The sequence below is a fragment of the Scyliorhinus torazame genome, chromosome 2 (assembly GCF_047496885.1).
Source record: "Scyliorhinus torazame isolate Kashiwa2021f chromosome 2, sScyTor2.1, whole genome shotgun sequence".
Classification (NCBI taxonomy): domain Eukaryota; kingdom Metazoa; phylum Chordata; class Chondrichthyes; order Carcharhiniformes; family Scyliorhinidae; genus Scyliorhinus; species Scyliorhinus torazame.
Window position 1 is genome coordinate 97,602,658 of NC_092708.1, and position 27,461 is coordinate 97,630,118.

The 27,461-nt window shown below is 45.9% G+C and overlaps 1 protein-coding gene and 1 long non-coding RNA gene across 4 annotated transcripts in view; one reads left to right on the forward strand and one right to left on the reverse strand.

Moving 5' to 3' along the window:
- Positions 1–2,043: 2,043 nt before the first annotated feature.
- Positions 2,044–27,048, reverse strand: LOC140389906 (uncharacterized). Its single transcript, XR_011934506.1, has 2 exons — positions 26,700–27,048; positions 2,044–3,529 (listed from the first exon to the last, which is right to left on the reverse strand). It is a non-coding gene; the product is annotated as an uncharacterized lncRNA (long non-coding RNA).
- Positions 25,677–27,461, forward strand: part of itgb6 (integrin, beta 6) — a 139,927-nt gene continuing 138,142 nt past the window's right edge. Inside the window, exons 1-3 of one of the 3 annotated variants that reach the window (XM_072474525.1) lie at positions 25,677–25,787; positions 26,056–26,356; positions 26,809–26,888. In XM_072474525.1, the coding sequence (XP_072330626.1) occupies positions 26,296–26,356; positions 26,809–26,888 (141 nt within the window). In that variant the 5' untranslated portion in view covers positions 25,677–25,787; positions 26,056–26,295. Of the gene's footprint in view, positions 26,357–26,492; positions 26,512–26,808; positions 26,889–27,461 lie in introns of those variants that run through there. The other 2 variants (XM_072474518.1, XM_072474534.1) reach the window with 2 other exon arrangements.

Here is a 27,461-nt window from a genome sequence, read left to right on the forward strand (position 1 = left end):
CCTCTGCCATCTGTTCCGGTGGCGCATCACGAAGACTATCGTGCTCCCACACCTCTTTCCTTCTTGCACCACTCCTTGTCCAAGGATCAATGCACCAGCCACAGCAGAGGAGTATTATCGTCCCCAGGCACTCCTGTACCTTTTGCCCACAAATCCCCTTTGGGGGAAAAGACTAAAATAACCGCCTTGAGCAGGAGCCACAAAATGTGCGACCACTCACTCCACGGCCGCCACCGGAAGTGGCACACATTTGGAATATTAAGCTCTGCTAATCCTTGGTTAAAATCAGCATGAGAGGCATTGGAGATGGCAAGGTTAGAGGCCACATACGGTAGGATGCCTGCCTATTTTTCTTAGCTTTCCTCTTTTCTCAAGTAATAAAATATACAAACAGCATAACAACCTGACGTGGTGCTGCAGTGTCACTCATCAGCTACTACTGAACTTGCCCATATCTTGCAGCATAAGTCTGTGAGGGGATTGTCGTGTTAGGTACACTGGTATAACACTGGCTGCAACTGGATGCAGCATAGATCAAAAAGATACTCCAGACCTTGAAGTTAGTTTAATCAGGTTTATTGAATTAATAGCACAGTTAGCACAGTTCTCTGTGAGTTTGACTCTCTGCTAATTTAAGTGTGGTTACTCTGTCTGACTGAACCAGACTAGCTCTTAGCCACGTGGTGGAGGTGTGAGATTGTAACAACACCCTTGACTGACTCTCCAGATGTTCATCAGTGGAAAGAGGCGGAGTGTGAGTGCTCGTGTCTTTTATAGTCAGATCCCACCCCTGAGTGTCCTGCCTGCTTATTGGTCATGTCCTGTTCTCTGTGTCCATTAGCTAGTTGTCTGTATATCATGACAGGAATAACCCTCCAGAAGAGGCAGCACGCCATCCTTCCCAAGCACCAGCAGAGAAATTAGCATCCAGGTCGGTATACATATTGGGTGGAATTTTCTATTTGCCACAATTTAGCGGCCCGCTTCATCACCGACGCAAGTCGCATAATGGTCGCTAAATTTTGCGAGCAGCCAAAAACTCGATTTTTTTCGGCGAGATCTCTGTTTGAAATCTCCACCCCCCCTGCTGGTGAGATGATCAGTCATTTACATAAATTTCCAGATATTAACATCGACTTAACGGCATTGATGCTGTAACATGGGGGAGGGCAGACGGAGAGATCCCCGTGAGGGACGAGAGAGATGCCTTGATGTTTGTGTCGTTGTGGGGTGGTCCCCGATGTAGTTTTTCAATCCTCCAATTTTTGTGTGTTCCAATTTCACTAATAATCCCACAGCAAACTTGAGTTATGATTATCTGAGGAAGTTCACTAAAAGGAGTGTCTGCAACATCTCACTCCACATTCACATGGCACAGGGAGGGATTCTGTAACTGAGGATAAACAGCCTTCCAGTAGATGAAGCTCAGATGTTTTTTGTTTAAATTTGTTTACGGGATGTGGGTGTCGCTGGTTAGGCCAGCATTTATTGCCCATCCCTAGTTACCCTTCAGAAGGTGGTGGTGAGTTGCCTTCTTGAACTGCTGCAATCCTTCAGGTGTAGTAACACACACTGTGCTGTTAGGGAGGGAGTTTGTTCTAGCGACAACAAAGGAACGGCGATATATTTCCAAGTCAGGGTGGTGAGTGATTTGGGGGGGAACCTCCAGGTGGTGGTGTTCCCAGGTATCTGCTGCTCTTGTCCTTCTAGATGGTAGTGGTTGTCGGTTTGGAAGGTGCTGTCTAAGGAACCTTGGTGAGTTACTGCAGTGCATCTTGTAGATGGTACACACGGCTGCCATTGCTTGTCGGTGATGGAGGGTTTGAATGTTTGTGGAAGTGGGGAGCAATCAAGTGGGCTGCTTTGTCCTGGATGGTGTCGAGCTTCTTGAGTGTTGTTAGAGCTGCATGCTGTTGCTCTCTTTGGTGTTGTCTCTTAATTGGCTCTGTTTAATTACATTTGCTCAAGAGTCGCCAGGTATCTTTCGACACCGCCTCAAGGTTCAGAACCGAATACTGATCAATGACTCGATACACCAGTTAGTAAGTTCAAAAGCAATGCTCATTTATTTACACACAGTCAAATCTACTCATGCACAAACTCTACAAACTAAACTACCACTATTACCAAGGCCCATACTTAACTTCGGGTGCCCACTCAGTCAGAGGAACAATGGCTGTTGCTCGGTTCTGAGGCTGCTGGATTGAACTGTTTACAGGGTAGCAACTAGGAGCGTCTATCTCGTAGTGTGCGTTGACTTGGAACTTACTTGGTCTGCTGTAGCTGCTAGGCTGCTCTCTCTCTTCATTGAGAGCCAAAGCCAAAGGAGAGAGATTCTCCCTTGCGGAATCCGTTTTACACCAGAAAGGGCTTTGCGCGCTTTTGGGCAGGCCTTGAACTTGGCCTCAACTAATTGGGTCTTTCTCAATCAATCATATCGATCTTCCTCCAATAGAGGGGTGGTTCCCTGATTGCTGGGCGTGTCCTAGTGACCGTTGGTCTGCTTTGTCTTAGCCTCTTCTGGCGCCGGGGTGTCTGCCTTAACATTGTGTATTTAAATGTTTCCCTTTTGTCCCCGGAGATGGCTCATTAGTATGTAGAGGTTCTAATCACAGACAGAGCTTGCACCTGCTTGTTTCTTAGCATTGTCCAATTTTCCTTGCATTCTTTACAAGTGTCCATTTTGGAATCAGGACGTGGCCATCCCAGATGGCTACACACCCTCCTTGTGATCCTCAACGCAAAGCGTGAAGGATCACACTACTACGTCGTCTTCACCCTCTGACCACCGGGGCACCCATACTTAGGCTCTATCCTATGCAACACAATTTTACCTAATCCATTTTAAATACATTCATTATCATAAAACTCTACAGGGCGCTATGACATTAATACATGCATTAGAGAAAAATAAAAAACTGGAACCTCTAATTATTCTCAATAAACTAACCTCATTCAAACAATCCAAAAATACAAACAATCCAAAAATAATCTATACATCTCAAACTGTACAAAATAGCAGCACACAAATTTCTCTGGCCTGGCAGTCAGACGCAGAGGTTGACATCTCTTTATTCCACAGAATACATGAAGAAAAATGGATGCTCTTTAATCCGTCCCAATGGGTTTGGGGTCTGGTGAAATCCGAAAATGGGGGACCTAAACCTGTATACCGGGGTGCGAGAGCAATATGCTCTCTTTCGCCATTTCCTAACTCTAAACGTTTGCACGACACTGCAAAGTATCGCCAGCACTAAGAGTGCTTCGACTACGTATGAGAGTGAGTACCAGGTGATAAACCTATCACACCAGGTCGGGGTATTGCTAGCTGTCGCTGAGCTAGTTATCTCGGGGTTTCATGTATTGCAGGGGTGAGAATCATTTACGGTTTGTGTGGTAGGGGTCAGGGGGGTAGCGTCCGTGCGCCACTGAAGGGATCCCGCTAAGGTCCATGTGAACACGAAGGCTGTCTTCATCTTTGTCGGTCTTCTTCTTTGTCTTCCTCTGGGGTTCCTGGGTTTCTGGAGTTCTGTGAACACAAGCATAATTTCTGTTATTATCTTGCTTAAGATCTCGTATGTCTGTCTGTCTGTGCTTTATTGCCAATTTCCCTTTATAATTGGTCACCATCTGTGACTCCCTCATTTTTTTTAAAAACCGAATATTGGGACAAGACATCTAAGAAAAATACTGCCATACTGCGAGCCGTCTCGCAGCCTGTGTGATTTACCATCCCAGTGATTGAGGATGTAAATAGCAAAGGGAAGCAACCTAAGGGTTGCCAAAACCAAACAAAAGAATTTTGAACGTAATGAGCCAAAATGTGGTACGTATGGGCCGCGGCGGGTAAGAAATGGGTGGAATCCCCGGGTAGGACGGTGATCAATGCCATATGTGCTCTACCCGAGCGAAGCTGACCAGAGGGGGATCCTCAGGCAGAGCGGGGACCAATGCCGTTTCTCCACTGCCTGAGCAACCTGCAAGAACGGGTAAGAATGTGGTCGTCGTGGGGGGTGCCTCTCGAATTAAGAGAGCAACTATGAGTCATGTTCTGTCGACAAACTAGTTCCTCTGAACTATTGTCTGGGGACAAACTAGTTCCTCTAACAGCCAGGGGGCATCAAAGGAGTGGTGACGTGGGGCTGTGAAAATTTTCGAGTTTACAAACAACACTTAACGTTAACACTAACGAACAAACATTCAACAAAAATGGTGCAGGTTCCATCAGAAAGGACACCATATCTCTCCATCGGTTTCTCCATCATTTGGACACCTCACTGCTCAATAGCGAACAGGGTCGTAAAGGGATTCGTTTGGTGGGATTCAGACTCTAAGTCATCATCTTCTCCCGGCTGCCAAACTCTTGTCTGTAGTAACCGTGCTGAAGCTGCTTGGGGTGAATTGGGGTCCATCTTATCATTCCGGATGAGCCTGAACGAATATTCTCAGTGCCAGAATCGTGTTTCGAGGTTGGAGCTACTATGCTTCAATCTGTAATCAGCGGGCGGTGGGTCTGGGTCAGGGGCTTTGATATAAATGATCTCAAATGGGTCAGGAGAATCATGCTCGGATTCGCTGGGAGTGGGGCCTGGTACAGGGGTATAGTCGTAACGTGGTGTGCTGTGGCTGTCGTCATTGTGGTCGCTATCACTGTCGCTGTTGCTGCTGGTTGAGGGAAGGGAGGTGCGGAGTCGTGCCTCTGGGGGCAGAGTTGAAGTCGTGTCGGAGGACGGGCTGGAGTGGTTGGGGGAGGGTAGGAATATGTCATCTGTTGGCGGGACGTGATCGTCTGCTTGGCTGCGAGCAGGATGTGGTGTGTGTGGTTATTCTGTGAGCCGTAAGCCTTGAGCTCGTTTATATGAAACCACGCAGACTTACCATTGGGATAGGTTATTTTGTATACTGAGGAGCTGACTTTGTCCGAAATAAAGTACGGTCAGGAAAGTTTTGGGGAGTGGATTGAACTGGGGTTGTAAAGGGAAAGCATAACTTGTTGCCCTACTGTAAACTCAGTGGCGTGTACTGTTTTGTCGGAACAAGCCTTGCTCTGTTTCTTCCTGGTTCCAAGTCTCACTGCTGCGGCGAGTTGGGCTGCCTTTATGTTCTGTATCAGTTGTTTAACCGCATTTTCATGCGTGAGGGCTGTAACTGCGGGGCTGGCCAAATCCAGTCCTAATAAATACTTAGTGCCTTTCATGGGGCGTCCGGTCATGAGGGTGTGGGGGGTGTATCCTGTGGATGTGGATACCATGTTTCTTAAAAACATTAAAGCAAATGGGAGTACTGAATCCCAGGTGCTATTATTCTGCTGTACCATTTTCCTGAGGGTGGCTTTCAATGTCCTATTCATTCGTTCTACAATACCACTTGACTGGGGGTGGTATGCAATATGGAGCTTTTGTCTAATGCCGAAAATTGTGAGGACGTTTTTCATTACACGTCCAGTGAAATGGGAGCCTTGATCGGACTCTATACTGTGTGGGAGGCCCCATCTTGTAAAGATCTGGTGTGTTAATATTTTAGCAGTCGTCTTGGCCGTATTAGTTAGTGATGGAAATGCTTCCACCCATTTTGTGAAGGTGTCTATGACCACCAACACATACTTGTAACCATTTCTGCACGGGGGTAGGGGTCCTATATAATCTATCTGGAAATTTGTCCAAGGTCCATTAACGGGGAGGGTGTGACTAAGTTGAGCATTTTTCGCATATCTGTCTGGATTGTTCTGGGCACAGATTAAGCAATTCTCAATGTAATGCGTTACATCGGTTTTTAAATCAGGCCACCAGCAGAGCGGTCTGAGGTGGGCTAGAGTGGGTTCAATTCCTTGGTATCCATGATTGGCATGGAAGTGACAAATGATCTGGTTCCTGTCCTGGCTGGGAACTATATAAATGCCATCCTTTAAAATCACACCGTCATGTGTGGTGATTGAGTTTTTATACTTGTCGTACGGGGCTGGGAAGGTTCCCTTTAAAACTTCCCTGAGTTTCTTGTCCTCTTTCTGGGCCTTCGCTAAATCCTGAATGTTGGTCTGTGAGACCTGAACTGCGTGTACTGGGGTGCTCTCGAGGGGGTTCCAAAAATAACCACGCCTAGAGCCTGCCTTCGCTAGGGCTGTCATAATATACACCAGTATATCATGGTGCAGAAACACACACACTGATGGACACACAGTGGGACCAATCAACACACACAACACCGCAGCCAATCACCAGTTAGAGCACACGCACTATAAAGACAGGGGACATCAGAGTTCCCGCTCATTCGAGCTGCAGCTTCCTAGTTGGACAGAGCTTACAACCTGCAGCACAAATCTTCACCATGTGCTGAGTGCATAGACTGGTTAGGACAAGGCATAGGTCTTTAGTTCAACCTAATATCATGTTAACCCTCAGTGAAAGTATGTTAAACAGTTTCTGACTTAATAAAATTGTGTTGCACTATTTTAAGTGTTGGTGGCCTGTATGGATCCAGAGCGCCCAACACAACATGATACCAGGAGTTGAGGGATATTAGAACTTCTTAGACCTACCTGCAAGTGATCTGCCTTCCACCTTTAACGTTACCTGGGGGGGAAGAACGGTGATGACTGCGAACCTTAATTATTCCGTATTTCCTATCCTTCACTGTCTCTAAGATATGGCGGAGTAATGGGGCTGAGGGTAGAGGTTTACCGTTCACGGAAACAAATCCACTTGTTTCCCAGAGTGGTAGGAACTCTGTCAAACTATTACAGACATACAAGCTGTCCGAATAGATGTCTGCTGAGGTCGGGAACGCGTCTAGGTGGTCTACAATACATGCAATCGCTGCCAGCTCTGCTGCCTGCGAGCCTAAGTGTCCTGGCAACTTTAAGGAAATTTCATCTAGAGCGCGTCCCTGCGCATCCTCTACATATATACCGCAACCGGTAATTCTCTCTCCATTTAACACTGTGGAGGAGCCATCCACATAAATCCTCAGGAGTGCGCACGTGTCTGTGGGCTGGTGTCTCTGGGGTGTACTACCTGCTTTCCTGGGGGGTGTTTTGGGAATAAATGGGCCTGTGTTGTGTTTTGTGGTGATGATCTCACATTCATGAGGGGTGCCTGCAGAATGCAAATTGTCGGCTCGGAAAGTGTGGGTCTTGGTTCTCTTTACCGTGATGTCCCGTCCCTGTAAAAGAAGGGTCCAACGGGCTGCGCGGATTTGGCTGACTGCACCATCTTTAAGTCGGCCGTCTAATAATAGCTGTGTTGGGGTGTGTTCAGTGAGAATGGTGATGGGGTTGAGTCCTGTAATGTATGTGAAGTATTGTACTGCCCAAAAAACTGCGAGCAGGTGCCTTTCACAGGCAGAAAATCCTTGCTCTACGGGGTCTAACATGCGTGAAGCGTATGCTACGGGGCATAATTGGTCGTGGCGTTCCTGGAGGAGCACGTCTGAAAGGGTTCAGTCGGTGCTAGAAACTTCGATTGCGTACGGGGAAAGTGGATCTGGGATCTATAGTGCGGGGGCTGTGCTGAGACCTCTTTTTAAAGCATCCACAGCATCTGTATGCTGTGGAAGCCATTCCCAAGGTGCCTGCTTCTTGAGAAGGTCGGATAGGGGCGCTGCATTAGTGGCGTAACCGTCAATATGGTTTCGGCAGTAGCCAACCAGTCCTTAAAATGACCGAAGGGCTGAGACATTGTGGGGAAGGGGCAATTTGACGATTGAGTCAATTCTCTTGTGCTCGATCTCGCGTTTATTATGAGTGATCACTGTTCCTAGGTAAATCACTTTTTCTTTCAAAATCTGTGCCTTCTTGGGGTTGACTTTACAACCAATTTCTTTTAGGAGTGCTAGGAGTTCGACGAGAAGCAAAATATGCTCTCCCTTTGTGTCTGTCTGTAGTAACAAGTCGTCTACATACTGGACCAGACAATCGGGGCGGGAGAATTTTGCGAAACCATTTGCCAGCTATCGGCGGAAAATGGAGGGGGAGTTGTGGAAGCCTTGTGGAAGGCACGTCCATGTGTACTGTTGCCCTTGGAATGTAAAGGCGAATTTGTACTGGCATGCTTTAGCCAATGGAATGGACCAAAAGCCATTACTAATGTCCAAAACCGAAAAAACCTTTGACTGGAGTCCCTGTTTGAGCATGGACTTGGGACTCGTGGCTACGGTGGGGGCTGCTGCTGGGGTTACTTTGTTCAGTTCCCGGTAATCAATGGTCAGTCACCATGACCCAGCCGGGTTCCTGACGGGCCAAATCTGTGCGTTGTTTGTGGAGGCTACAGATCTGAGTACGCCTTGATCCAGCAAACTCTCTATTACTTTGGAGATTTGTCCCTCTGCTTCCTGGGGAAATCCGTACTGCTTCTGGGGTTTAGGGTCGGGACCTGTAATGTTCACAAAGCCAGCCAAATTACCACAGTCGTGCTTGTGCTGTGCAAATTCTGCTTTATGTCCTGCAGGACTGCCCTAACCTGTTTGTCTGCACTAATGGCACGGGGGTCGAACCAGAAGTCTCCTACTGAGCTAATCCTGTTCACATATTCTCCTACTGTGAACGTGGCGGGGGCTCGTGCTGCCTTTGCCATTTTCCAAACACACTTGTTAATTGGGTCAAAAGAAAGATTATGGGAGCTCATAAAATCGATCCCAAGGATATGGGATTCTGCTGTCTGGGGCAGATCAACTAAAACTACGTGGTGCTTAGTCATGATGTTCCCCATTTGATTCGCTATAGGGGCTGTGATGTGTCCCTGTTGTAAATGACCTGTAAAACCGCTGAGTGTGATGGTGTCTGTTGTGGGCCACGTGTCTCGCTGAAAAATCGTGGAGGAATTGAGTGTGGTGCGGGTCCCTCCTGTGTCCCAAAGGAATTCTACGGGTTGTCCCCGGACTTTGCCTGCTACTACCGGTCTACCGGACTTGTCCCAAAGGGTGTCGCAGACCCAAGTTGGGGAGCCCGAACACCATCAGTCGGTGCCATTCATGTCTGTACTCTCTGAACAGGCGCTAACACTATGGATCGGCTTTGCCCTATTACTGTTTAGGGTGCCTGTCTGTTGGTTTCTCTGCTGCTTCTGGGGCGCATTGCACTCTCTCGTGCAAAGTGTCCTCGCTGTCTACAGTTGTAACATTCCTGAGCTTTGGGCTGGGGTTGGCTGTTCCTGCCCTCATTTACCCATGCGGGATTCTGGTGTGCTTTAACTGGGTTCATTTCTGCCTGCTCTTCATCGGGTGTTATAAATGCGGTTTTGCCTGCAATTGATTGCTCCCAAGCACGGGGCAATATCTTCAAAAACCCATTTTTCATTGTGGGCCTCATCTGAGGGGTCAAAATTTGCGCAAGCTTTTCGCCCTGCTTCTGTGGTGTGGGAGACTAGAATTTGGGTCCATTTGGCTATATTATCTGGGGACAAATGGGTGTGAGCTAACTCTCCAAAAACTGCGGTGAAGTGAATCCACAAATGTCCAGCAAACGCTGTGGGGTGCTCTGTCTTCTTTTGCCGACACTTATTTAGGCCTTCTACGGGGTCTCCTCTGTTAAAGCCGATCGCATCAAGGATCGCTGTGTGCATCTCTTGGAATGTGCCTCCTCCTACATTCTGTGGGTCGGGAAGGGCTGCCGCGACTGAAGGGTCGAGGCTTAAAACTGAGCTTCACTTGCTCCTTTTCATCCAGGCCGTACATGGTTGCCTGCTGTTTGACTTTCGCGAAAAATTGGTGGGGGTCTGAAGTGGGAAGGAACGGTGTAATTGTTCCACACGCGTCCCGTAATTGGGTCACGGTTAACGGGATTGTGTAAAGGAAATCTGCTTCTCCTTCTCCTGCAGCCCTGCGGTGTGTGGTTACAGGGTTCATGGGGGTGTGTTCTGCCTGTTCGGTTGGGGGTTGGGGCGCTCTCCTTTTCTGGGGGTTTTCCTGCGTACATGTCCCATGTACGTATCTATGGGCAGCCTCGTTCAATTCCTGCCAATTGGGGCCGTTTTCTTGATCTAATTGGGGTCCGAATGTACTTTGAAAACCATTTTGAACGGAAAGCAGAGATTGCAATTCTGCAATTTGCTTCCGGCACTTTGCGTGGTCTACGGAGCTCTGCCTTTGTTCCGTTGTGGAAGTATGGAGTGCTCGTAGGGCTGCTTTTAAATCGTTGCACTGTTTCTGCAATTTCTCAACTTGCTGTTCTGTTTCATGTCTTACCAAGACCGCACGTTGCGTGTCCTGGTAGGCCTTATCATATTGCGTCTGAAAACTGTTCAAATGCGCGAGACAAGACTGATGTGCCTTCTTGGCATCATCCACCTCTCTGTCCCTTGCTGCTAACTGCTCTTTTAAGTTTCGATTCTCTTTCTCTACCTCACTCAGGTCTACCTCACTACTTCTGTCTCTCTCCTCTTATCTCTCTACGGAGCATCCTAACGACCTCCTCTGTGCCTCGCAATTGTGCCAAACAGGACACGATTGCCATCGTCTTGCGAGCTTTCCCTAAGCTCTTCTTGTGGATCTCTGACAGGTTCTCCCGTCAAGTATGTCCTATACTCCCGGGTCCTGTTTCCTCATTATCACAGAATTCACTCCAAAGGGGCGATCCTTTCCCTTTGAGATATTTCCTGATCTCATCTTCCCAAACGGGACACGGTCCTACTCTACTGAGCGCTGCGACCTCGAATTCCTGAGGGTTCATAAGGCGTTCCATTGCCTGCATTGCCATTTTCTCTATCTAGGTTCTCTACTGAATTTGGGACAGGGGGTGATAAAGTGGTGATGTAAACACGGGTACGGCTTACGCTAATTTCCGGCCTACAAAACTCCCGACAATTTTACGCAACAAAATCTCTCAGGTTTACCTTCTATCCCTGTTAGTACGCATGCATTAACACACTTCCGAATCTCAGAGGATTCAGAATTCACTCCAAAGGGGCCATCCTTTCCCTTTGAGATATTTCCTGATCTCATCTTCCCAAACGGGACACTGTCCTACTCTACTGAGCGCTGCGACCTCGAATTCCTGAGGGTTCATAAGGCGTTCCATTGCCTTCATTGCCATTTTCTCTATCTAGGTTCTCTACTGAATTTGGGACAGGGGGTGATAAAGTGGTGATGTAAACACGGGTACGGCTTACGCTAATTTCCGGCCTACAAAACTCCCGACAATTTTATGCAACAAAATCTCTCAGGTTTACCTTCTATCCCTGTTAGTACGCATTAACACACTTCCGAATCTCAGAGGATTGATCAGTACTGTTTTGACGCTTGTGGTTTTTCTTTCTGTTCCCAATTGGATTCTCAATTAAAATTTTGGGTTCTCTCGGAGTGGTTAGGCCACTTCTAAGTTGAGTCCCGCGGAGTCGCCAGTAAATGTTGCTCTCTTTGGTTGGCTCTTAATTTGGCTCTGTTTAATTATGTTTGCTCAAGACTCGGCAGGTATCTTTCGACACCACCACAAGGTTCAGAACCGAATACTGATCAATGACTCGATACACCAGTTAGTAAGTTCAAATGCAATTCTCATTTATTTACACACAGTCAAATCTACTCATGCATAAACTCTACAAACTAAACTACCACTATTACTAAAGCCTATACTTAGCTTCGGGTGCCCACTCAGTCAGAGGAACAATGGCCGTTACTTGGTTCTGAGGTTGCTGGGTTGAGCTGTTTACAGTGTAGCAACTAGGAGTGTCCATCTCGTAACGTGCATTGACTTGGAACTTACTTAGTCTGCTGTAGCTGCTAGGCTGCTCTCTCTCTTCGTTGAGAGCCAAAGCCAAAGGAGAGAGATTCTCCCTTGGGGAATCCCTTTTATACTAAAAAGGCCTTTGCGAACTTTTGGGCGGGCCTTGAACTTGGCCTCAACTAATTGGGTCTTTCTCAATCAATCGTATCGATCTTCCTCCAATAGAGGGGTGGTTCCCTGATCGCTGGGCGTGTCCTAGTGACCGTTGGTCTGCTTTGTCTTAGCCTCTTCTGGCGCCGGGGTGTCTGCCTTAACATTGTGTATCTAAATGTTTCCCTTTTGTCCCCGGAGATGGCTCATTAGTATGTAGATTGCTTGGCAGTTTCTGTCCTGTCTGAGAGTTTAAAGTTCTAATCAACAGACAGAGCTTGCACCTGCTTGTTTCTTAGCATTGTCCAATTTTCCCTGCAGTCTTTGCAAGTGTCCATTTTGGAATCGGGATGTGGCCATCCCAGATGGCTACAACTCAACCAGGCAAGTCGAGAGTATTCCATTACACTCCTGACTTGTGCCTTGTAGATGGTTGACAGGCTTTGGGGGGGGTTAGGAGGTGAGTTTCTCGTCATAGGATTCCTAGCCTTTGACCTGCCCTGGTAGCCACAGTATTAATGTGGCTAGTCCAGTTCAACTTCTGATCAATGATAACCCCCAGGATGTTGATTGTGGGGGATTCAGCGACAGTAATGCCATTGAATGTCAAGGGGCAATGGTTAGATCCTCTCATGTAGGAGATGGTCATTGCCTGACACTTGTGTGGTGTGAATGTAACTTGCAACTTGTCAGCCCAAACCTGGATATTGTCCAGGTCTTGATGCATTTGGACAATGGACAGCTTCATTGTTTGAGGAGTCGCGAATGGTGCTGAAGATTGTTCAATCATCCGCAAATATCCCCACTTCTTTTATTTTAGAAAATATTTTATTGAGGCACTTATAATTTTTAACATTTTAAACAAAGAGATCCAACACACACAAAACCCCCACAATAACATACCCATTCCACCATCCCTCCCAAAACATAAACCCTAACTATCATGATCCATGTGTCTACTCCATCCCCCGGTTCTCCCCTCATTAGATTTTCTATCCTTATTCGTCACTTCCATGCCTCTCCTTGAAGAAGTCCATGAACGGCTGCCACCTCCAAACGAACCCCTGTCGTGAACCCCTTAAAGCGAACTTAATTTTCTCTAACCTAAGAAAACCTGCCATGTCACTGACCCAAACACCCGACTTTGGAGGCTCCAAGTCCCTCCATCCCATCAGAATCCGTCTCCGGGCCATCAGGGAGGCAAAGGCCAAAACGTCAGCCTCTCTCCCCCCTGGGCTCCCGAATCTTCCGACACTCCAAATATTGCCACCTCTGGACTCGGAGTCACCCTCCCTTCCAGGACCTCTGACATGACATCCAAAAATCCCTGCCAAAATTCCCTCAGCCTCGGACATGGCCAAAACATATGCACATGGTTCGCAGGACCTTCCCCACACCGGCCACATCTGTTCTCCACCTCCTTAAAAAACCTGCTCATCCGGGTCACAGTCATTTGAGCCCTGTGGACCACCTTGAACTGGATCAGGCTGAGCCTAGCGCACGATGAGGATGCATTAACTCTCCTCAGGGCCTTCTCCCATAGCCCGACTTCCAACTCCCCTCCCAACTCTTCCTCCCACTTCCTCTTCACCTCCCTTCTTGGAACCCCTTTCCACTCCATCGGTTCCTTATATATTTTCGAGATCCTCCCCTCCCTGACCCCTGTTTTTGACAACATGTTTTCGTGTAGCCCCCTTAATGGGAGGCGAGGGATCACAGGCACCTTCATCCGGACAAAATCCCGCACTTGTAAGTACCGGAACCCATTCCCTCCTGGTAACTCAAACTCCTCCTCTAGCTCCTCCAAGCTCGGGAAACCCTCCTCAATGAAGAGATCTCCAAATCTCTCAAACCCTGCTCACTGCCACCTCCTAAAACCCCAGTCCAACCCACCCGGAGTGAACCGGTGGTTATCACAGATCGGTGACCACACCAATACCCCCTCCAGTCCGATGTGCTGCCTCCATTGCCCCCACACACTCAGGGCTGCCACTACCGGTGAGAACGGCAGAGGTTCTGTTAACAAAGCCTTCAGACTCGTGCCCTTACAGGATGCCGCCTCTACCCGCTCCCACACCGACCCCTACCCCAGTACCCACTTCCTAACCATCGATATATTAGCCACCCAGGAATAGTTAATAAAGTTCGGAAGGGCCAACACCCCTCCCCGTGCCCACGCTCAAGTAGGGCCCTTCTTCACCCGTGGGGCTTTCCCGGCCCATATAAAACCCGAGATCGCCGCATTCATCTTCCTAAAGAATGTCTTCGGGATGAAAATTGGGAGACACTGGAAAATGAACAGCAATCTCGGCAGGGCTGTCATTTTCAGTCTGTACCGTCCCCGCCAATGACAGCGGGAGCACGTCCCAGCTCCGGAAGTCCCCTTTCATCTGCTCTATCAACCTGCCCAAATTTAACTTATGAAGCTGACCCCAGTCCCATGCCACTTGAATACCCAGGTACCCAAAATTCCCTCCCACCACCTTGAACGACATCTCCCTCAGTCTCGTCTCCTGACCCCTTGCCTGGATCGCAAAAACCTCGCTCTTGCCCATATTCAGTTTGTAACTTGAGAACCGGCCAAATTCCTCCAGTATTCCCAGAATTCCTGCAATCCTCCCCAACGGGTCTGTTATGTAGAGGAGCAAATCGTCCGCAAAGAGCAAGAACCTGTGTTCCAACCCCCTCTCACTATCCCCCGCCAAATGTTCGATGCTCTCAGCGCCATTGCCAAAGGCTCTATGGCCTAGGCAAACTGTAGTGGGGAGAGTGGACATCCCGGTCTCGTCCCCGACACAGGATAAATTATTCCGATCGCACCCGGTTTGTCCTGACATTTGCCATTGGTGCCTGATATAGCAACCGTACCCAATCCACAAATCCCTGCCTGAACCCAAACCTTCCCAGGACCTCCTACAAATATTTCCACTCCACCCGATCAAAGGTCTTTTCTGCATCCATGGCCACCACCACCTCGACCTCACGCCCCTCCGCAGGCATCATTATCACGTTAAGGAGCCACCTAATGTTGGACGCCAGGTGTCGTCCCTTAACAAATCCCGTCTGCTCCTCCCCGACTCAGCCAACTGATTTTCGTCTTTTCCAGGCACTTCTGGTCCACCGCTCCACAAACTAGGGGTCACTCTCTTCTGCTCTCACTTCTATGCCTTTTTCCTCCAAAATTCCTGATATAAACCGGGGCAATGGCCACAAAAAGACCACCATGAGCAGGAGCTATCAAACATGCGACCACTCACCCCATGGCCGCCACCGGAAGTCCACATCCCCACTTCTGACCTTATGATGGAAGGGAGGTCATTGATGAAGCAGCTGAAGATGGTTGGGCCTAGGACACTACCCTGAGGAACTCAGGTGGCCCAGCCTGGGCAGAGCTTGCTTCTGTATGGCCTGACAATTGGAAGTTAAACAGTCAACTGGCTGCACAGCTCAGAAAGGTCATTTTAAACTGCTCTAAATACCAGAGTCTTGGGTCATGTGACCTTCCTTCTCCACAGTGAATTCAACAAACGACTGATAATGTCTCAGCCATTATTGGTTGGAAAGGGTGGCATTCATGCTGAGGGCCTGGCGACTGGGAAGCCGTTGCCTCAACAAACCCACAGACTCTGCGAGCAAGGTTGGCTTATCAAATGCAAATGAGTTCCTGTGGCTCCTTTTGATATTGATCTGTCCAGTCCCACATGGTTTATTCAAAGCTTCTTCGGCATAACGAGCTGCGACACACCCGAAACTAAGAAGATAATTATATTTCTCAGGAGGCAGCGGGGGATAATTTCCAGGAAGAGGGCCAATCATCTTAATTATCTGTCTTCAGCAGAAACGTCCAGTTTAAAATTGGGAAATAGTAATGAGGCGGCATGGTGGCGCAGAGGTTAGCACTGCAGCCTCACAGCCCCAGGGACCCGGGTTCAATTCCGACTTCGGACGACTGTCTGTGTGGAGTTTTTACTTTCTCCCCGTGTCTGCGTGGGTTTCCTCTGGGTGCTCCGGTTACCTCCTATAGTCCAAAGATGTGCAGGTTAGGTGGATTGACCATGATCAATTGCGCCTTAGAGTCCAGGGATGTGCAGGTTAGGTTATGGGGTTACAGGGATAGGACGGGGTGGATGGGGGAGTGAACATGGGTAGAGTGATCATTCAAAGGGTCAGTGCAGACTCGATGGGCAGAACGGCCTCCTTCTGCACTATAGGGATTCTATGATTCTATGATAAAGTTTTTAAATATATACAGGATGGTGATCACCTAATGGACGTGTGTCCACAGCAGGTGGAAGTAGTGACTGCCAAGGTCTATGTCACTTGGAGGACCTCTGAACACCAAGTACCTGCAGAATCTAAGTCTGATGATGAGCTTCTGTGATGGGCCCTGTGAGAAATGTTGGAGATTCAGAGACAGGCAGGGGAACACGCGACAGGCAGGGAACATCAGGCAAAATTGTCAGAACAAGAACATAAGAACATAAGAACTAGAAGCAGGAGTAGGCCATCTGGCCCCTCGAGCCTGCTCCACCATTCAATGAGATCATGGCTGATCTTTTGTGGACTCAGCTCCACTTTCCGGCCCGAACACCATAACCCTTAATCCCTTTATTCTTCAAAAAACTATCTATCTTTATCTTAAAAACATTTAATGAAGGAGACTACTGCTTCATTGGGCAAGGAATTCCATTGATTCCCAACCCTTTGGGTGAAGAAGTTCCTCCTAAACTCAGTCCTAAATCTACTTCCCCTTATTTTGAGGCTATGCCCCCTAGTTCTGCTTTCACCCACCAGTGGAAACAACCTGCCCGCATCTATCCTATCTATTCCCTTCATAATTTTATATGCTTCTATAAGATCCCCCCTCATCCTTCTAAATTCCAACGGGTACAGTCCCAGTCTACTCAACCTCTCCTCGTAATCCAACCCCTTCAGCTCTGGGATTAACCTAGTGAATCTCCTCTGCACACCCTCCAGTGCCAGTACATCCTTTCTCAAGTAAGGAGACCAAAACTGAACACAATACTCCAGGTGTGGCCTCACTAACACCTTATACAATTGCAGCATAACCTCCCTAGTCTTAAACTCCATCCCTCTAGTAATGAAGGACAAAATTCCATTTGCCTTCTTAATCACCTGTTGCACCTGTAAACCAACTTTGTGTGACTCATGCACTAGCACACCCAGGTCTCTCTGCACAGCAGCATGTTTTAATATTTTATCATTTAAATAATAATCCCTTTTGGTGTTATTCCTACCAAAATGGATAACCTCACATTTGTCAACATTGTATTCCATCTGCCAGACCCTAGCCCATTCACTGAGCCTATCCAAATCCCTCTGTAGACTTCCAGTATCCTCTGCACTTTTTGCTTTACCACTTATCTTAGTGTCATCTGCGAACTTGGACACATTGCCCTTGGTCCCCAACTCCAAATCATCCATGTAAATTGTGAACAGTTGTGGGTCCAACACTGATCCCTGAGGGACACCACTAGCTACTGATTGCCAACCAGAGAAACACCCATTAATCCCCACTCTTTGCTTTCTATCAATTAACCAATCCTCTATCCATGCTACTACTTTCCCCTTAATGCCATGCATCTTTATCTTATGCAGCAACCTTTTGTGTGGCACCTTGTCAAAGGCTTTCGGGAAATCCAGATATACCACATCCATTGGCTCCCCGTTATCTACCGCACTGGTAATGTCCTCAAAAAATTCCACTAAATTAGTTAGGCACGACCTGCCCTTTATGAACCCATGCTGCGTCTGCCCAATGGGGCAATTTCCATCCAGATGCCTCGCTATTTCTTCCTTGATGATAGATTCCAGCATCTTCCCTACTACCGAAGTTAAGCTCACTGGCCTATAATTACCCGCTTTCTGCTTACCTCCTTTTTTAAACAGTGGTGTCACGTTTGCTAATTTCCAATCCGCCGGGACCACCCCAGAGTCTAGTGAATTTTGGTAAATTATCACTAGTGCATTTGCAATTTCCCTAGCCATCTCTTTTAGCACTCTGGGATGCATTCCATCAGGGCCAGGAGACTTGTCTACCTTTAGCCCCATTAGCTTGCCCATCACTACCTCCTTGGTGATATCAATCCTCTCAAGGTCCTCACCTGTCATAGCCTCATTTCCATCAGTCACTGGCATGTTATCTGTGTCTTCCACTGTGAAGACCGACCCAAAAAACCTGTTCAGTTCCTCAGCCATTTCCTCATCTCCCATTATTAAATCTCCCTTCTCATCCTCTAAAGGACCAATATTTACCTTAGCCACTCTTTTTTGTTTTATATATTTGTAGAAACTTTTACGATCTGTTTTTATATTCTGAGCAAGTTTACTCTCATAATCTATATTACTCTTCTTTATAGCTTTTTTAGTAGCTTTCTGTTGCTCCCTAAAGATTTCCCAGTCCTCTAGTCTCCCACTAATCTTTGCTACTTTGTATGCTTTTTCCTTCAATTTGATACTCTCCCTTATTTCCTTAGATATCCACGATCGATTTTCCCTCTTTCTACCGTCCTTCCTTTTTGTTGGTATAAACCTTTGCTGAGCACTGTGAAAAATTGCTTGGAAGGTTCTCCACTGTTCCTCAACTGTTTCACCATAAAGTCTTTGCTCCCAGTCTACCTTAACTAGTTCTTCTCTCATAGGGGCTGTTTAGCACAGGGCTAAATCGCTGGCTTTGAAAGCAGACCAAGGCAGGCCAGCAGCACGGTTCAATTCCCGTATCAGCCTCCCTGAACAGGCGCCGGAATGTGGCGACTAGGGGCTTTTCACAGTAACTTCATTTGAAGCCTACTTGTGACAATAAGCGATTTTCATTTCATTTTCATTTCATCCCATTGTAATCTCCTTTGTTTAAGCACAAAACACTAGTGCTTGATTTTACCTTCTAACCCTCCATCTGTATTTTAAATTCCACCATATTGTGATCGCTCCTTCCGAGAGGATCCCTAACTATGAGATCCTGAATCAATCCTGTCTCATTACACAGGACCAGATCTAGGACCGCTTGTTCCCTCGTAGGTTCCATTACATACTGTTCTCTGAAACAAAGGATGGAAGAGTCCGTCCACATTCCTTCTGAGGTCATGTCTCCAGCATGAAACACATCAGAGACTCCGTGGGAAGGGTGGTGGCCACCTTGGTGTCCCAGGTCCAGCAGGCACTGGCAGATTTGCACCCGGCCTGCACACATCTCACTAGCCATGGATGCGTTCCAGCAGTGGTTACACAAGAGGGGGAACAGAGCACTTTGTCCTCCCTTCAGGTGCCGCAAAATCTCAAGGAAGGGTCCCTCGGGCACTAAAAGGGAAGCTGAGCAGCAGCAAGACACCTCTGGGCATTCAAGGGGGGGCCATGCCACTGCAAATCCCCTCCACGTGTGATCCGATCAACTTCAGCAAGTCAGGCCAAGGAAGGTGCACCTGCACCAGAGCAGGAGGCGCTTAGCAGGCTGAGGTCCTCAAGGCTTCGGGCCTCCAGACGACACCAGCCAAAGTCATGAAAGGGAGGTCGTGTCTCATTAACTTGATAGAGTTTTTCGAAGAGGTCACAAAGATGATTGATGCAGGTATGGCAGTGGATGTTGTCCATATGGACTTCAGTAAGGCCTTTGACAAGGTCCCTCATGGTAGACTAGTACAAAAGGTGAAGTCACACGGGATCAGGGGTGAGCTGGCAAGATGGATACAGAACTGGCTAGGTCATAGAAGGCAGAGAGTAGCAATGGAAGGGTGCTTTTCTAATTGGAGGGTTGTGACTAGTGGCGTTCCGCAGGGATCAGTGCTGGAACCTTTGCTGTTCGTAGTATATATAAATGATTTGGAGGAAAATGTAACTGGTCTGATTAGTAAGTTTGCAGATGACACAATGGTTGGTGGAATTGCGGATAGCGATGAGGACTGTCAGAGGATACAGCAGGATTTAGATCGTTTGGAGATTTGGGCAGAGAGATGGCAGATGGAGTTTAATCCGGACAAATGTGAGGTAATGCATTTTGGAAGGTCTAATGCAGGTAGGGAATATACAGTGAATTGTAGAACCCTCAAGAGTATTGAAAGTCAGATGGATCTAGGTGTACAGGTCCACAGGTCACTGAAAGGGGCAACACAGGTGGAGAAGACAGTCAAGAAGGCATACGGCATGCTTGCCTTCATTGGCCTGGGCATTGAGTATAAGAATTGGCAAGTCATGTTGCAGCTGTATAGAACTTAGTTAGGCCACACTTGGAGTATAGTGTTCAATTCTGGTCACTACACTACCAGAAGGCTGTGGAGGCTTTAGAGAGGGTGCAGAAGAGATTTACCAGGATGTTGCCTGTTTTGGAGGGCATTAGATATGAGGAGCGGTTGAATAAACTCAGCTTGTTCTCACTGGAACGACGGAGGTTGAGGGGCGACCTGATAGAGGTCTACAAAATTATGAGGGGAATAGATAGAGTGGATAGTCAGAGGCTTTTTCCCAGGGTAGAGGGGTCAATTACTAGGGGGCATAGGTTTAAGGTGTGAGGGGCAAGGTTTAGAGGAGATGTACGAGACATGTTTTTTACATAGAGGGTAGTGGGTGCCTGGAACTCGCTGCCGGAGGAGGTGATGGAAGCAGGGACGATAGTGACATTTAAGGGGCATCTTGACAAATACATGAATAGGATGGGAATAGAGGGATACGGACCCAGGAAGTGTAGAAGATTTTAGTTTAGACGGTCAGCATGGTCGGCACAGGCTTGGAGGCTCTCTGTGAGTACAATGTTGAGTTAACCCCAACTTTGGTTACATGCTATTGTGTTACAGAACACTGCGCCCTGATTCCGATGGCACCTTGGGGCTCAGTGTCAAGCTGCGGCCTCTGCATTAATCATGCATGAGATAATAATATTTATTCGTGTCACAAGAAGGCTTACATTAACACTGCAATGAAGTTACTGTGAAAATCCCCTTGTCGCCAAACTCCGGCACCTGTTCAGGTACACTGAGGGATAATTCAGAATATCCAATTTGGGAGGAAACTGGAGCACCGGGAGGAAACCCACGCAGACACGGGGAGAACGTGCAGACTGTGCACAGACAGTGACCTAAGCTGGGAATCGAACCCGGATCCCTGGCGCTGTGAAACAACAGTGCTAACCATTGTGCTGCTGTGGCGCCCTAAACTGGCGTTCTGAGAGATGCTGCTATCCAGGTGTAGCTCAGTCTTCAGATGGTCAAGCAAGAACCATTGACTGATGTTTTCCCTCTTATGCCTACAAATGGACCGATCAAGAAAAGCAGCGTGAACCTGCTCTTCTTCCGACTTTTTATCTAAACCTCAAAAAATGCTGTAACTTAAGAGTCCTTTCCTCCATCGACCCCAGTTATGTGATTGGTCTGGACCCTGGTCTAGTCCAAATTGGCTTGGAGGTGGAGAATTGTGATCCATGTTAAAAATAAATTTTAACGTATGTGCAGTTTTAAGAGCTTTCTGGATTTCAAGATGGCATTGCCATTGACTCGAGACAAAGGGATATCCTGCACTTGCTGGTTTTGGCAGGCTTTGTAAAATGGTGATGGGGCACTTTTTGAAAGAAAGCTTTTAGCAATGAGTGCCTGTTGGCTTCTTTTGTTCAGTGGTTTATTTTTTAAATGATCAAGTCAGTCAATTCTGCTTGTTTTTACTGAGCTGGACAGTTGCAACATTCCTGACATATTTAATCAATTCTTTGACTTTTTCTGGACGAATTCAGGCTCCCATGTGGGCATCAAGTAATAGCAATGGGTTTCTTACAAACGGCACTTTGGACACTGAATTACTGAAAGGAATTCCCAGGACTTTCCGCAGCCTGGAATTTTCAAAGATTTAGCTCATCCATGCAGGTTGAGTCGATCTGCAATCTAAAGCTGGACTTGTAACACAAGAAGCTTTCTTGCATGAACAATTTCGAAGCCAGTTCTGTGACCCATCTCCATAAGGTAAAATACATGAAATGAATAAAGGGAGGAAGGTCAGCCAAGGAATTCTTGAAAAAAGCCACGAGATAATAATTTTTTTGAGAAATAAAGCTCATAGAATAAAACATGCAGATCGCTAAAATAATGGAAGGCTCATTGCCCATTTCTTGCAGTTTTCTATCACAGAAAACCCCAAGGTTATGCTTACAAGGTATGTGCAACAGTTAGATGGTTATTTATTTATTTTAATACAATCGGCACACAATACAAAAGCTCATGATCACAGCATTTATCACAATTGCCATATTGAGATACATCAGTCTAGATGGATTGTTGTTACTATATATGTTTATATGGGAGGGGGAGGCTCTAAGCGCTTGCTTGAAGGTTGACTCCGCTCAAGAGATACTACACAGGAATATTGTGTAAATTGGGATACCATTTGCAAATTCAAACATTTTTACTCTATTTAATTCTATTATTTACCCACATACAACTGAATGAAACGTGTGGATGTAACATAAGTTTAATATCCATCCTCTTCTTCTATTACTGAAGAAAGCTAGATGAATGTTAGCAGCCGCAGGCTGTTTTAACAATATTGATGCATTAACTCCGTTTCTCTCCACAGATGCTGCCTGAACAGCTGTTTTTTACCAGCATTCTTTGTTTTTATTTCCGATTTCCAGTGTTCACAGTATTTTGCCTATGTGCTCAGCATGGCAATTTATTGAACTGAAATCAAAATAAAATCTTGTAATTTTGAAATATGTGAAACATATTTCAAGAGATTTGGACATGACAGAAATGAATCAAAATATATCATAACCAATGCAGTCGAATATTTTTGAAAAGGTCAACAGTATGGAAATTGAGCTCGAGCTACTGAGTAAGGACGTGTGGTATTTTTACGAACTGATGTAACTATTCAAGTTTTCATATATGATGGAAAATGCCAGGTAACATGAGAGATTAATAATCTTTATTGTCAAAAATAGGCTTACATTAACACTGCAATGAAATTGCTGTGAAACCCCCTAGTCACCACATTCCGGCACCTGTTCAGGTATACAGAGGGAGAATTCAGAATGTCCAAATTACCTAACAGCACATCTTTCGGAACTTGTGGGACGCAACTGGAGCACCCGGAGGAAAGGCAGCACCAGGCAGAACAGGGAGAATGTACGGACTTCACACAGACTGTGACCCAAGCCGGGAATTGAACCTCGGACCCTGGAGCTGTGAAGCAACAGTTCTACCCACCCACTGTGCTACCATGCCGTCCGTATGAATAAAAGGATCACCAATATTTAACATGATCCTTTTCATTACATTATTGCTTACTTTGTCATGATCAGAGGAATTATATGCCTTGAGCAAATTAATAACTTTTATTATTTCACCTTAGTCAGTAGAAGGGGGGAGGCTCGAAGCGCTTGCATGAAGGTTGACTCCACACGAGGGAGAGATGGGAGAGAGCAAGAGATTGATACATGAGTTACGATGCATCAATAAGAAAGAAAGTCAGAAAGCTGAATCGTCATTTTATACACTGATATGATTAGCAAACACGAATTTACACTGGGAGTGTGCTGGAATGTGCTAATTCCTAAAGGAGAACAACAAAAATTAGAATTAAGAGTAGTACTTAAGATTACCTCTGAGTATTAAAAAATGGGAATGATATGAGAGACTAATAGTCAGATATATGGCACTATATTATCACTAAGATTATCTATCAAAGATAAATCTTTTCACTTTAGATTTGAACAAAGGTTTAATTGAGCTGGTTCGTATATCCAAGGATATTGAATTCCATACATTTGTGCGTTAAAGCAGTTTTTTGCACTGAATAAATGAGAAAGATCATGAATCAGTTCAAAAATCGATAAGGGATTGTTTAAAATATGTGCTGGCAGTTTACAGCTAAAATCACTAAAGCAGCCTATTGCGTAATAGATTAGGAGCACAGAAAATCAAATAGGGCAGGTGCATTCCTCACATGAATGGCAGGTGGTTCACTCTTATATCCATTATGACTTGTTCCATTTCTGTTAGGGTTCATCTGGTTCATACACAATGCTGTATGGGCAATATAAAATTTATATTATAAAAATGTTTGCATTAGATAGGAGTAGGTTGTTTCAAGTGGCTGATGGGTCAAAAATGAGAGACCACTGATTGATAAAAGATTAAATGTGAGAGGTTTATAACCGGGAACATGAGAAATTTCTTCATGCAAATAGTTGTAAGAGTGCAGGATTTACTACTAGAATTAGTGCCTAAGGTGACAAGTTATGTCCCGACGAGTGATTCTTATATTTTCATCCAAGTCAGACTTTTAGCCCAGTCAGTTGCTCCAAAGATTTGTCAAAGTGAGAGTTTCCAGGCATCAGGGAACAGCAGTAGCAAGAAATATAATCTAAATATAAGTACCAAAAGTTTATCCATCTATTTCTGCTTTCATAGTGTATATTTAATCTGACTGGTGCTAATTGTCAGGATATGAGATCGAGCACACCATATCAATGAGTTTGATACCCCTGGCCTTGTGGTGCACATTTCTGTCATCATAACTCGTATCTTGTCCAACTTATTCTGACAAACATCATGGGAGATCTGCTGCGTTGACCAAAATTAGTCATAGGCAAAGAATAAAAAACAGCTGCAGTGGAAAAATTGGAGAAATTATACTGTTAGAGTGGAAGATTTTGTTCTCAAGGTGCAGCTCAATTCTTCCAATGCAACCGGATTGGACACTATAGCAAGCTGTGTGAGGCAAGAACTCTGAAAAACTCTAGCATGAACCCCAATAACAATTGTGGATATCAATAGTCCCAGGAGAGGGAAACAAATGTGAGGTGTGCAAGTAGCAATATGCCTGGATGGACTGCAGACCCAGGCTGCAATGGGCAAGTCTGACGAATACCAGCATATAAGAGAACAGAAAAGGAAAATATATTTGGTGTGTGGAGGCTGTAGATGATAAGTAAAATGAAAAGAATTCAATTCAAATAAACATTATCTGGAAGCAGCAGGAACAAAAGTGCTGCAATTTTAATTTTAGCAGGAGAAATTTATTAAAAAGTAAGAGATTAAAATAAAGCATACGTCCATTATCAGCTAAAGCAACCTTTGAGAAATGGACCTTGGAGGAGCAGCAATGCTATTTATCAGGAGAAAGACTAAAATCTACTTATGGTCCCAAGTATATAGATAATTTGGACTTGGGTACTTGGAGCAGAATATCAAAATCTGCCAACAACACAAAAGTAGGAGACTGTGAGCGGGCTGTAAAAGAATAAAGAAAGACAAACGGGTTAATAGACTGGACGACAGTAAAATATTGTGAATGCTGGAACTGCTCAGGGAACAGACAGCATCTGTGCAGAGAAACAGAGTTAATAGGTTGACTACCTCTCATCAGAACAGTCCCTAAAGACGTGCTTGTTAGGTGAATTGGACATTCTGAATTCTCCCTCTGTGTACCCGAACAAGCTCTGGAGTGTGGCGATGAGGGGATTTTCACAGTATCTTCATGGCAGTGTTAATGTAAGCTTACTTCTGACACTAATAAAGATTATTATAATTCTGCTGGTACGTGATGCCCTGAAACATAACTGGGTTTCTCTCCACAGACCCTGCCTGCTCTGCTGAGCATTTCCAGAGTTTTGTTTTTGTTCCTATTATAGTGGAGTAGGTAAATAGATGGCTGATGCAATTTGATGCAGACAAATGAGAGCAAAGACTATCTGATAGAGTGAATTAAGTTACACAATGCAATATTGAGGATGCCCCCCCCCCCCCGCCCCTCAAGGGCAGTTAATTCACATTGATGAATATTGTGGTTATACTTTCCTAATCAGAGTTTTGCATGGACAATCCCCCACTCGCTACAACAACCTTCCTCAATAGTTTTTCCTTTCCCAGGTATGCCACTGACCGGGTGACTTTGAGTCGGGGAAGCTTGCTGGGGCTTGTCAGCTGTGGAGCCCGGCGTGTAAATGTGGGATGTGCCCTTTCTATAGAAAAAATTGCCTCTAAAGGTAAGTTATTTACGTGGTCTGTACAGAACCATCTATTATCACGGAAATCCTGGGACATAGAAAGTCAAAACAAACTTGGGGTGGAAGTTTTTTGAGCCTGTGGTGTGCCGGATTTTATAGGCAATGTTGATGAAAACGTGATTCACACAAGAGTTGCGGAAATGCACCGGAAGTTGGCCAGGTGAGCACTCTCTGCCTTTCCCCCATCAGGGCAGCCTTTGCACCTTCCTGACATATGTTTTCTTCACACCTGCCTTTACCATAAAAGGAAAAAGGAAGTTGGCGAAGGGCAAGGGCGAGGCGGCTACACCATGGTGACCGTACTACGAGACTCCCAAGTGTCAGCAGTCTGCTCCACCTCCACAGGTAAGGCACACGTCCTTTGCTCTGTGCTTGCAACTCCTCCCCCACAAAGCGCCAGGCTGCGGGTATCAGGAGCTTCTCAAGTCTTCCTTCGCCTTGAAACGCATCCTCTGGATCTGTCTGCTGTGTGGTGGAATCCAAAGACATGGGAGTGGACCTGCTGACAATTGTGCTGCTTCTGGCAAAGACACTGAGCGGTGCAGAAGGTGAGATCGTGGTACCTGCAACACGTTTCACTTTTATTACTTTGACTTTTCTTTTGTTTACGCAGCACGAAAGCAAGGGCCAGCAAAACCTGCTCCATGACCTTGAGTATTACCTGAGCTGTCTGATATTGTGCAGTGAAACTATTTCATGTACAGTAAGTCAACTGAAATGTGGTTTGGTTCTGTTTAATGTTACTTAACGTGCGCAAGTATCATTCGTCCACATACAGATCAGGAATTAAGGTGAATATTACACCTGATTTCTCGGGGAGGGATATATTATCACCATCCATTCATTTGACCACATTTTTAAAATTTAAATTATCAACTTGTTTACACTTACCAGCTAGTGCAATTTGTCAAACGTTCAGGAATGTACCTTTTCGGTCACAGGCAAGTTATTCCTTCGATTGATATTCTGGCCATTCATTCCTCCATTGTTTCTTTGGCAGGTTCCTGCTCCTCTGGAAACGCAGTCAATTGTGAAGACTGTTTGAGGCTCGGTCCGATGTGTGGTTGGTGCTTCAAAGAGGTGGAACAAACGTTTTTTAAAAAACATTATCAAGTCTTTCCAGGACAATCGTTACAGTTATTCCATTATTTATTGAAGTGTTAGGTGAAATGGCTTTTCCGTGTTGCGTACTCGTGAGTTTGACCATGGAGTTAATAGTTAATCCATTAAAACCACAGCCTTCTTGTGCTGTTTATTTGCGCCAATTGCAGTCTGCTGAAGTACATTTTCAGTAAATGAATAATCCATTTTATGGATGAATATGGCAAAGTGTTTGCTCATAACGTGTACGGCAAACAATCATGAAAGCGAATGATTCTAAAACCAATTCATTTGTCCCTAATATGTAGCTGTCACCTGCACCTCAAACCGGGAATTTACACCGGGGCTGAAAATGTATCAGAGTGCGTCAACTCATTTCAGTAGCCTCGGGCTCAGATAATTAGTCTTGAAGAAACTTGTACAAATATTCCTCTCAAATTACTCAGCGAGTGAATGCAAGCCCGTGGAGCAAAATGCACACTGTAGATTGTAACAAGATGGAAAAAGATATTACAAATGGTGTGTCCCCATTATCCAGTTGGATGGAAATAG